This window comes from Pyxicephalus adspersus, chromosome 12, assembly GCF_032062135.1.
Source record: "Pyxicephalus adspersus chromosome 12, UCB_Pads_2.0, whole genome shotgun sequence".
NCBI classification, from domain to species: Eukaryota; Metazoa; Chordata; class Amphibia; order Anura; family Pyxicephalidae; genus Pyxicephalus; species Pyxicephalus adspersus.
Window position 1 is genome coordinate 28119547 of NC_092869.1, and position 11740 is coordinate 28131286.

The 11740-nt window shown below is 41.2% G+C and overlaps 1 protein-coding gene across 1 annotated transcript; it reads right to left on the reverse strand.

Annotated features, from left to right (window-relative positions):
• Positions 1–3461: 3461 nt before the first annotated feature.
• On the reverse strand, positions 3462–8363 carry LOC140341626 (serine/arginine-rich splicing factor 5-like). The gene is made up of 8 exons (XM_072427424.1): positions 8225–8363; positions 6525–6687; positions 6223–6293; positions 6021–6131; positions 5870–5936; positions 4771–4844; positions 4543–4653; positions 3462–4106 (listed from the first exon to the last, which is right to left on the reverse strand). The coding sequence occupies exons 2-8, from the start codon at positions 6648–6650 to the stop codon at positions 3842–3844; spliced, it is 825 nt and encodes a 274-aa protein (XP_072283525.1). The 5' UTR covers positions 6651–6687; positions 8225–8363; the 3' UTR covers positions 3462–3841.
• Positions 8364–11740: the final 3377 nt, after the last annotated feature.

Genomic DNA, 11740 nt, shown 5'->3' on the forward strand with positions numbered 1-11740 from the left:
GCATGGTTGCTCAGTGGTTAGCACTCTATCCTTTGTAGCGCTGTGTCCCATGTTGTAATCTCAGCCGGGACACTATCTGCATGGTTCTGCCTGTGTTTTCTCTAGGTACTCTAATTTCCTCCCACATTCCAAAAACATGAAGTTAGGATATTGGCCTCCAAAATTCACCTTAGACTGTATTAAAGACAGGTAACCGATTCCCCACCAAAATGTCCCTTGAATGTGTTCATAACATGACTATGGTAGGGACATTAGATTGTGAATCCCTTTGAGGGACAACTAGTGACATGGCTATGGACTTTGTACAGCGCCGTGTAATATGTCAGCACTATATAAATACTGGCTAATATTAATACAGAACCCATAGTGTGGGGTCACTAACAGATGGTACTTGGAAGTTGTTCTTACTAGGACTTTCATGCTAAAAAATACACATATTAACCCCCACACTAAAATTCCATATATTCTTCAACATGGTAACATAGTTTCATTGGTTATTTACAGTCTTTTATAAATCCACACATATAAAATAATACCAGGTAATTTAGTCATTGGGGTCTTTGTTTAGGCACAGGGACTGCCAAAGCCTTCTCATTACTCTTCCCATTGTTTTTTAACAAATGGGCCGCTGGAAAGATAAATCTCTTCCCTCTCCTTTTACAGTTTTGCATTGACAATAAAATGGGTGTAATTATAAATTATTCCCCTGTCTTTTTGTTAGAAAATTCAACATTTACTTTAGTGGCTGCTGTGCTCTGTTGATAATTGGCCACTAGGTGGCAGAAGGAGCCTTAATGAGCAATTATTGGCAATATCGATCAGATCAGATGAGGACTCAAGCATTAGATTGGCAGTAGATCTGCATGTATGTATCTGACCTTTGCATAGGGCAACAGTGGGCCACTAAATCTCCCTGTTATTGGGATATTTAACTGTAAATCCACAATTATCATAATATTTGGTATATTAATGTCAGTGTTAGGGAAATAGTGGAATGGGGACATGTAAGTGTATATGTGATCAGGAAGGTATGTGTTTTGTTGCAGAAGGGTCTGTCCCTTCCTTGGTACAGGACCTGCTTGGTCACAACTTTTTGATTTTTACATTTAGTTCCACTTTAAGACATAATATATTTATTTATTTGCTGATAGACATTTGCATTGATTGGATATTTTATATGATAAAGAATTAATTCATGATGTCATCATTTGAGTTTGTAGCAGGGCAGAACTGGGAACCCTAATGGGACTACCAAGTCATAAAAAAATAATCAGCATGTAATTCAACAGTCACTCTGTAAAAAAATATCCATATTGCATGCAATTAGTATGGGAGGGGTAAATATTAGTATAGAGAGAGAGAGAGAGAGAGAGAGAAATACTCTCCAGCCAAAGGAATGGTAGCCATATGTAACTGGGGGCTCTTCCCTGCTTTTATTACAATGCTAGTCTCTCCTCTATAGTTGTAAAATTGAATTGCTTAAAGCAAAGTTGTGAGTTTACCTTTCCTAATAAAGCAGCTCCTGTATATAAATAATAAATAAAGAAATATATAAGAAATAAATAAATAGACTCTAGAGCTGCCCCGACTCTCTGGAATGGTTTTCCTCGTCCTTTTCGGCTTGCTCCTACTTTCTGCTCATTTATAAAAGCCCTCAAGCACGATGCTGCATTTTTTTGGACGTGCCCACGGCTTGCAGCATTCTAACAGGGGGTCAGGAAAATTTGCCAAGACCTATCAGTGGGACCAATCCCTAATGACCCCGGATATTTTTTTCTCCAGCTTAATGATTGGCCTCAGAAAGTGTACAACAAATCAGTGGTTACATTTTTGCTAAACGCTGCCAAAGCATGTATTCCCTCTATGTTGAGGAAACCGATGGCCCCCTCACTTACCATGTGGATACGAAGAAATGAGATACGGTTAATGGAGGATTTATATAAAAAAAAGAAATATCTGGATACCTGGGCATCTTGGATAATGTTCCAAGAATCCACTGAATAGAAGCATATGTTGGGAGGGCAGAGTATTGCAACTGATACATGGGTGTAGTCAAGAGGTCTTTTATTTAGCTGTAGGGAATTGGTTTCGTGAGGAAAGAGGGGTTGGATATAGACAAAAGTTAACAGGCCTCTGGTGCAGATGGGGGGTTTAAGATATATCGGCATTGTGATATTTTCCATCCGGTTCAGGACCTTTGGGTTCTATTCGGTTGGTTATATGTGTTTTGTTTATATTTGGAGTTTTATGTAACAGAACAAAAATTATTTGACTGGAATTATGCACTGTATGTTTTCATTATATATGTAAAATTAATAAAAAAAATAAAATGTTAAAAAAGAGCACTCAAAATCCTTTTTCTTCAAACTTGCCTACCCATCTTCTTCTGTCTCCTAAACCCCCACAACTCCATATCTCCCCTCCTAGATTGTAAGCTTTTCGGGGCAGGGTCCTCTCCTCCTGGGTCACTGTATCCATCAATTGCATCCCTATATAATGTACAGCGCTTTGTAATGTTGGCACTATAAAAATCCTGTTTATAATTAATACATACATTTGCATGTGAAAACCCTTGGTAGGCTACCATCATGCCTCACTGTACCATGTGGCTCAGTGGATAGCAGTTTGGCCTTCAGGTTTGAGTCTCAGCCAGGACTTAGTTGCAGCTTTTACTTTATCCTCATGTTTCCGGTGGGCACTCTGGTTTCTTCCACCCACATTCCGAATATCACACAAGATTGTAACAGACAGGACTTTAGATTTTGAGCCCATTTGAAGCCAGTTGGAGATTATGGAATTTGTAAAAGCAATGTATATAACATTAGTGCTATGCAAGTACAAAATATGGCTTTCAGTATCACTGGATTTTCCGCACAATGCATGAAACCTGAAATTGTTGAAATTAACCTTTTCCCTCCTTCCTATAACTTCAAATCTGCTTTTTTCATCTCATAACTTCAGTCTCGAGATACTTATAGGCACCACTGTGGCCCTTGCAGCGATTAGGTTCCAGGTTCATGTGTTTACCCCCCAGGATACTCATTTCCTCCCACATGCAGGTAACCAATTCCCCACCAAAATGTCCCTTGAATGTGTTAATGACATGACTATGGTAGGGACATTAGATTGAGCTCCTTTGAAGGACAGCTAATGACATGACTATGGACTTGTACAGCGATGTGGAATATGTTGGCACTTTATATAAATACTGTGTAATATAATAATTTTGCCATATTTGCTTTGTGAATTAACATTTTAGGAACTACTCGCACAAGTTGTTGTACAAAGCTACTTTGAGAAATTACATTTTAACAAATCTCTAACAAACTTTGCATTTACCAATTTTTGGGGTAAAGCTTTGTGACTTGTAAATTGGTCTTTTGCGATTATGCCACAATTAATACAACAAACAGCGTACAAGCTCATAATTTTTGCAGTGGACACACAAGTCAACAACTTCATTGGCTTTTATAATAAAGTTTATTAGAATACATTTCACAAATGAAACATATGGAAGCCAAGCAATTTGTAGGGCAAACACACACAAGGAACAGCTTTATTTACAGCAGACGAGCGTTACATTCCATGTTGCACTCCAAAAGGTCATCAATCACATCCGGGTGGGGGTGGGGTTGTGAAGTACTTTACACAAAACTATACAATTCACAAGCAGGTGGAAGGTATTAAAAGACAGCTTAGGAATCTGTCTCAGTGGTCCACACTAAGAGTTTGTTTTCTATGTTCCTGCTTGATTTTTATTAAACCTCATACTTACCAAGAATAGCAAGTATTTTCACAAAGTCAGGGGGAATAAAATGGGGGTAAGAAAGGTATAAAAAGTTCAGTTTCGGCTATCAACCGATCTGGATCTCGACCGAGACCTTTGCCTATCAGCAGATGCAGGGGATTTGGATGGGCTTCTAGATGCGGCAGCCTTTTGAGATTTCTCTGGAACGGGGGACCTACTCACAGATCTTGATTTGCTGCGGTTGCTGCGAGGGGTACGGCTGCGGCTACGAGAGCGGCTGTAGGATTTCCTGCTCCTGGAGCGGGATCGGCTGCGGGACCTTGATGAGCTTCTGCTGCGGGAGCGGCTCCTTGACCTGCTGATAGAACAAATTCAGGGTTAGGAACATCTGATGCTTGTACTCAGTTACATTGTACAAATTAAGTCAACAGAGAGAAAGAAGCCAGTTTGAGAAGGTGTTAAAAGATTTTTTGACCAGTCACATGTTTATTGTATAAAGCACACTACAACTATAAAAGATAAACTGCCTATAATGTAACAAAGGACCCCTTTGCCAATGTTCTGCATAGTGCTTCTCTAAGTGTCTAGTGTTAGGTGCAATGGCAGAAACAAATCTGGGGTAACAGACCAAGCAATACAATCCAAGGCCTGAATTCTGAGGTAAGAACCTGAAGCTCAAAATTGCCAAATGGGCACAGAATGTATACAGGAACACTTACACTCTAAAGAATACAGTCAGTAAGTAAAATGGGGTATTGCAAGGGCAAACCTCACAAGGTGAACATTCCACTAACCTGTGTCGTTTGTTCCCTTCAATCAGTCGTATCTTCCTGCCATTGATTTCCTTGCCAGACAGTTTCTCCATAGCATTTTTCAGATCGCTGTAAGATGCGAACTCAACAACCCTGCAAAAGAAGAAATGGTAGTTATATAGAAGCAAATAGGCCACTACAAATAAAGTGATCTGCATCACACTTTACACAATGCTAGACCAAGCAACAAAAACAAGAGACTCCACTTACCCTTCATTGAGCTTTGGTCGGTGTGCATCAGCAAAAGTAACTTCTCCAGCTTGTCTCATAAAGTCTTTCAAATCCTAATACAAGATTGGAGTACATTACAACAGGTACAGAGGACATTGTACAAAATTAAAGACTGAAAAGAAATGCATGATGTTAGGTCGGAACTTGACATTGTAATTTCACTATTCTTCAATATTAAGAACAGTAAAAACTACAGTAGGGCACAAAATAAGTGAGAAGTCTTCTGAAATAAGAGTAGACTTAAGGTCAACGTAGAAAAAAATAGTGTAAGTACTGCTAATATAGAAATACTAAAATTAGTAGTAATACAAGCATGTGTAATAAAAGCCATTTATTTGGTGCCCATGATGTCAGAAAAATATAGGTTACTTTACCTTTTAATATTACATCCCTAGGCTAGTCAACCAGCAAACTGCATTAAGCGACTGGAGGAACCGTCATGAGACAAGCCCGACTGGCTCTTCACACCCACTTGTGGGCTAACCATTTGATGGAAGCCTTTATAGCGAACGACCCTCCCTATTAGAAGACTATGGACGATGGCCATCATTTGTATTCCTGTGGTGTTACCAAGGACTTTACTGCGACCAGAATTCCAACGACCCTCTAATTGCGTATCTTTCAACTCTCTGCGATCACGACCTCTCATTCGGAATCTTTACAGGTAGAGCATCTCAACTTAAGGACCAGATCTCGTTAACTCTCAGGGGGTCGCTGCAACCTGGTATTTGCAAGGAAGTGCTCCGGTACGTCTAGACCGGCAACGGATCTAGGAGGCCAACAGGCAATGTAGGAGCTCACTGGCAATTTCAACCCGGCCCAACCAAAAGTGACCAAGACAGAGCATTAACCAACAGGCGCTCCTCGTCACAAGGCCAACGAGACACAGATAGGCTGGCAAATAAAGGGTTTAATATTTGGTTAAAATTATGGAAAAATTAAACTCCCATCCCAATATCATTTACCCCAAATTAAAATAAAAAATAAAAGCCAAAATAAAAGACAAAAAATACATTTGCTATGAGTACTTACGAAAAGCACATATACCCAAATCCCGCTTTAGGATAAGTCAACAAACCTGCCAACTGACTCTTGAGGACAAATTTTCTACTATAAGACGATTTTCCGTCCTTATTGGTGGAGCACTGCAAGAGAAGAAGAACTTATCAGATATACTGAACGACTCAAGCAAGGCAGAAAACCACAAACTTAGGAAGCTCATTCATTACCTTCTTTCATTTCGTGGCCGACGACTGCTAAATCTATCAGAATATCTTCCACGACCAATACCTCCTCGTCCACCGCCTCTGGAACGCAGACGGGCATGCTCAATAGTAACCCTGAAACCGATAAAAACGCAATGTTAGAGTCGCCTAACAACCAGCATTATCAGGAGTCGTGCGTGCAGGCTGAAAAAATAATTTAACATGCCTTTCATTGCAGAGTTCTTTGCCATCAAGTTCATAAACTGCATCATCTGCATCTCTTGGATCTTCAAATTCCTGAAAAGAAAACCCAAAATAAATTTGAGTGATGATAACCAATAAGACACAATTCACCCTTACAGTTAGTCAGTTGAGCCAAATGCTGTAAATTCTTTTTTAACGAATAACATCTGTTACAGCTTTCCAGTAAACGAATATTCCTAACAAATCTGCAGCCAACAGACTATTTTTAGATCTGTCACCCGAGCTATATTCAAGCATTGATCTGATGAAGGCAGCTTCACTTACCACAAATCCAAAGCCTCTCTTCAGATCGATGTCTCTGATTCTTCCATAACCCTTGAAGAATCTCTCCACATCCTTTTCTCTGGCAGCTGGGTTCAGCCTGCCAATGAAGACTCTGCAACCACTCATTTTTGATATTTGCTTGAATGAACAGGAAAAAAAAAATCTGAAGAGAAAAAAGTTGCAGTAGGTAAGAAACAAAAATTGAAGCTACTGTGATCAACAACAAACGTCATGTCCTAATACTACCACTAGGCGGCGAGATTCCTAATCTCGATGTTTTTCTCTTTCCCAGCCACCACGCCCTTCCCCCAGGCTGTTTGTCATCATGTAAAATAAGAAGCTTTACATTGAATTTGCAGCCGCCCACATCACAAATGTTACAATTTACATATTTGCTGCAGGGTTCTTTACAATGTAACAAATGTTAGATTCTAAAATTGATCGAAGAAATCTGGATTTATCGTTGCTGAGTGATTACCCCCAGATGCAAAGCTAGAAATGACTTGGTGGGGACAATTGGAGAAGACTGATCTATGGATCTCCCATAGTACTAAATTACATTATTACACATGGCAACCGGATCTACAGATTAATACCACAGTGCCAATGGCGGAGTAACACCAAGGTGACCTCATAGCTGGGGGAGGGCAGACAAAGGGGCTCCATAAGGCACTGCAATCACATACGGTGCAGCCCCATATACAGGAACAATGTTATTCTATATGCAGAACCTTTGTACCTCCACCTCCTGCACCCACCAGTAGATGGCGCCCCGGAGCCCTACCCAGCATCGCAGGGGACCCCGGGGCCCCCACCCAACATCGCATGGCACCCTGGAGCCCCCACCCAGCATCGCATGGCAACCCCGGAGCCCCCACCCAGCATCGCATGGCAACCCCGGAGCCCCCACCCAGCATCGCATGGCAACCCCGCATGGCAACCCCGGAGCCCCCACCCAGCATCGCATGGCAACCCCGGAGCCCCCACCCAGCATCGCATGGCAACCCCGGAGCCCCCACCCAGCACTCTATATGCAGCTTGCCCTTTGTGCCTCCACTTACTGCACTCACCAGTAGATGGCGCCCCGGAGCCCCACCTAGCATTCTATATGCAGATTGCACCTTTGTGCCTCCACAGGGCTGTACAACAGTAGATGGCGCCCTTAAGCCTCCACATGGTTGCACCATACATCAGGGAAGATCCTCATACCGCCCTACCATGATTCCCAGATATTAACCCCCATTTTTGCTGCTATAATTTAACATTGGCTTTTTCCTTCGATGGGCATTCAGAAAAGTTTATTTCTAGTAACCCATGCCGGGTTAATACAGTAATAACACCAAGCCGCCCTTCCCCCACCCGCCTTCGATGAACAGCATGAGCTATGAATGCTCCAAGATGGCGCCGGCCGCCTGCCCGGGAGGCGGAGACTCCCTCGCCGCATATCACCGGCACCACAAAATCCCGGTACAGGAACGTAAAACAAAAATAAAACGTGTTTTACTAGCTATAAGGAAATGTACGATATATAACTAGGTATTATCATCAAATACTTAAAAAACAAAACAAAAAAAAAGGACATCAAATAAAATCAGAAAAAGAAAATGTATTCTCTACCTTTAGCCTAACAAGTAACCCTATTTACAGTAATAAAATAAACCCGAAGCCGCGAACTATTTCCATCCTCCTCATACACTCACCTTGTCTTGTTCAGTCCAGACACCAAATGACGCAGCCCGAATTCTGCAGCGGAACAAAATGTACCCAGGGAGGCGTGACCAGCAGATGGGGGGCGTGTTTAGGTCACGTGATTAGCCAGATACGTGTTTGGTTTTACAAGGGTGATGGAGAAAATAGGAAAAAAAGGAACAGGCGGAGCTCCGCCTTCCTGCTGCTAAATCCACAAAATGGTGGCTGGAGGGGGCGTGGATAGGCGATGGCTCGAGTTGATTGGCTGAACATGGTTTACAAAGACGATGAGTCAGAATTGTCAAAATGGAGGACGAAGGGAATTTGTAATAAAATAAACATTTGGTGCTTTTCATTTATATCACATATTTTAAAACATTAAATACATAGTCACTAATTGAGTACAACAATATAGTGCAAACAACCTGCTTTGAGTTTTACATACAGTATATGCACATCACAGGGAATGTGTAAGTTTCATTCAGCTAAAATTAAAATGGCTGAGGTGATTTTTCCTCATTGTTTACATTGTAATGAAAATGAGCAGACTGTAACTGCCAAAACAACGCCCTTCATATACATAGTGCTTGATCTTTGTTCAGAGGAGGGTTGAGGCACCCATACATGGCGTATACACATCCTGATGCCATTATTAGACATGAGGCACCTGGATGGTAATGAGTCCAGCATGGTCACAGATGGCAGAATGATAAACTCCAGGGCTCATTCACGCTTTGTAAGCTGCATTAATACATGTGATTTAACATGCCTTGTGTTCAGGCAATCTATTTCATTAATTTTAAATGGACTGACAGTGCACCAAAAAAAGTAAAACACACCACACAAAAATGCATGGCAGTGTATGTTTGTGTGCACAGAGCTGCGTTTCCTTGAAGATCAAAATAACTGACACACATAATATGAGGCACATGCCCCAAGCTGTCCCTCCTCCAGTAATGACAAGTCAATATTATGTTGATAATTTGCTGCTTTTTCTCCCAAGACCTACAACATCACTTACCAAAAGCCATTGAACGTGCATGAAGGAACTATTGTCCATTGCACCCAGCTTTATTCCAGACAGGCTGACAATAACCTGCAATATACATAAAACACAATGGGCCTGATTTATTAAAGTTCTCCAGGATTAGAGAAGACAGACTTTCATGGATGAGCCTGGGTGATCCAGGCAAACTGGAATGAAATACGTCCAGGACTGAAAGCATGTACCAAATAATAGCAAATGATTTCAAGACATCCCATACAGATTTGCTGGAACACCTAGGCTCATTCATGATAGTGTATCTTCCCCAGCCTTGGAGAGCTTTAATAAATCAGACCCTTGTCCCTGGTACCTGGCCCTGTTTAAGGAGGTCAAGTATGAGTTGGGTCACTACACTAAGGACATCATCCCTGCAACCCAACTCTAGGCAGTCCATCATTAAGCTGGGATGTAAACTGAACACATTGACCCTGACATCCAACTCTATACCAGACAGGGCAAGAATAAGCTGGGGTATACAATAACCACTTAAGAAAAAAACTAGCAGGCAATGACTATTAATCAACTTTTAAATAAATCAACTTTTTTGTTGCAAAACCCTAAACCTGCTTTCAAATTCTGGCCCTTCAACATTCCACTAACAATACTACTTTGCATGCATTGTATGGGGCAACAGATTTGTCACACTTCAATACATACTCCCAACTAAATTTGAAGAGCCAACGCACTTCCACATGTTCAGGCAGGAAAGTACATAAGAGTAAGAGACCTATAGTTCCAAATCATCGCTAAATTTGCACACACAGAAACCTCCCTGACATCAGGAAGTGTGGAACAATTTTCCATTTATTGGTAAAAACGCTATTTTCTCATAAGTGATTTTATCCACAAAGCATTATTCTGACTTCAAATGGCTCTTCCTTCCACTCTTCCCAATGAACACCTTATTGTAACTCACAGGTATTGTCATCTTTAAGCTATGGATATCCTAAGTAATAACACACACAGTAGGCTTTTTAACCTAAATTTTACAGAAACAAAAAAACATAAAATGACAATTAAAATAAGTATACAAAAAGTATAGGTGCTCAGTTTATCTGATCCATTCAATAACAACTTCAGTGATTGACTGTTCAGTTATGAAAATGCAGCATGTATTATGCTTTTCTGAATATATAGCCAATGCAGTCTATTAATATGCAATGACTTGAGAAAGCAAATAGTTAGACTTGTAACTTTGCGCCTGTCACATAAAATTGTATCATCAAAGCTGTAGCAATAGATTGTTCATGACCTGTGCAAAGTACAGTTTATATGATAAGTGATCATTTATTTACTATTTGATCAAACATTTACTTCTGCCCATGGTGGACCTGAGGAGTGAGGTTGTATCTATTTCGAGTATCGGATTTACAGAGTATCACTTTGCTTTTGAAGAAATAAAACAATGTCTGGTTTGTTTATCTTTGTGGTCACTCTTTAACATGTAATCAATCATCTTCTTTAGCAGTTGCATGTCCATGTGTTTGGGTTATAGTCTATTCCCAGAAAACCTAAGAAGCTTTAGATTCTGTAGAGCTGCTACACAACATGCAATCGATGTGGACAAACTTGTAGATGACCAAGACCAGTCATTCTCTATCGGGGTTCTGAAGAACCCCAGGGTTCCTCCAGAGTAGTGTTTTTTAACCAGGGTTCCATTGAACCCTACGGTTTCTCCAGAGGTTGCAAGGGGACCTGATTGCACCTCTAAGGTTAGTTTAACAGATACCAATGGTCTTTTTGGCTTTTTGTAAGGGTGACATTCTTTTCACTGGACAGCAATGTAAAAGGCATTCCTTCTACTGACCATCATGCTATGTCCTGTGAACTATGGATATAGTGATTACAGTAGGGGTTACCCATAGACCTGAAAGGTATTTTAAGTATATCCCCATGTTAAAAAAAAGATCAAGAAAGGCTGCTCCAGGGTTTTCTAGAGCCTAAAGCTACGTACACACGTCAGATTTTTATCACCCGATAATCGGCATTGGCCAATTATCGGGCGAAAATCTGGCGTGTGTACAGTCGGTGTCGTCCATCATCCGGACGACCGACCTGCCGGATCCACGGACGATGGACGACAGCCGATCCTAATGAAAGCGAAGCGGAGAGCGCGCAGCAGGGTGCCGCTCCGTCGCTCTCCCCCTCCCCTCTCCATTGAGCATGAACGGTGCTGTATGTACAGCATCGTTCATGCATCGTGCACTCCCTTGTCGTTGGAAAGGATCGTGAAAGATCCTTTCCAACGACAAAAATTGGAAGTGTGTACGCAGCTTTAGTTTACTCTTTCAATGGGGGCATCTCTCATTTCCTGCTGTGTTTGCAGGTCAGGAAGTTAAAGGAAATACACTACACCAAGAATAAAAACAGAATTCTATCAAAAACTGAAAAGCCTGTATAATAGACAGGCTCCAGTTTTTTTACCCTCTGTATGTTCTCAACATATCTGGTACTGGAAGTGTGAATATGTTGCTCACAGTTG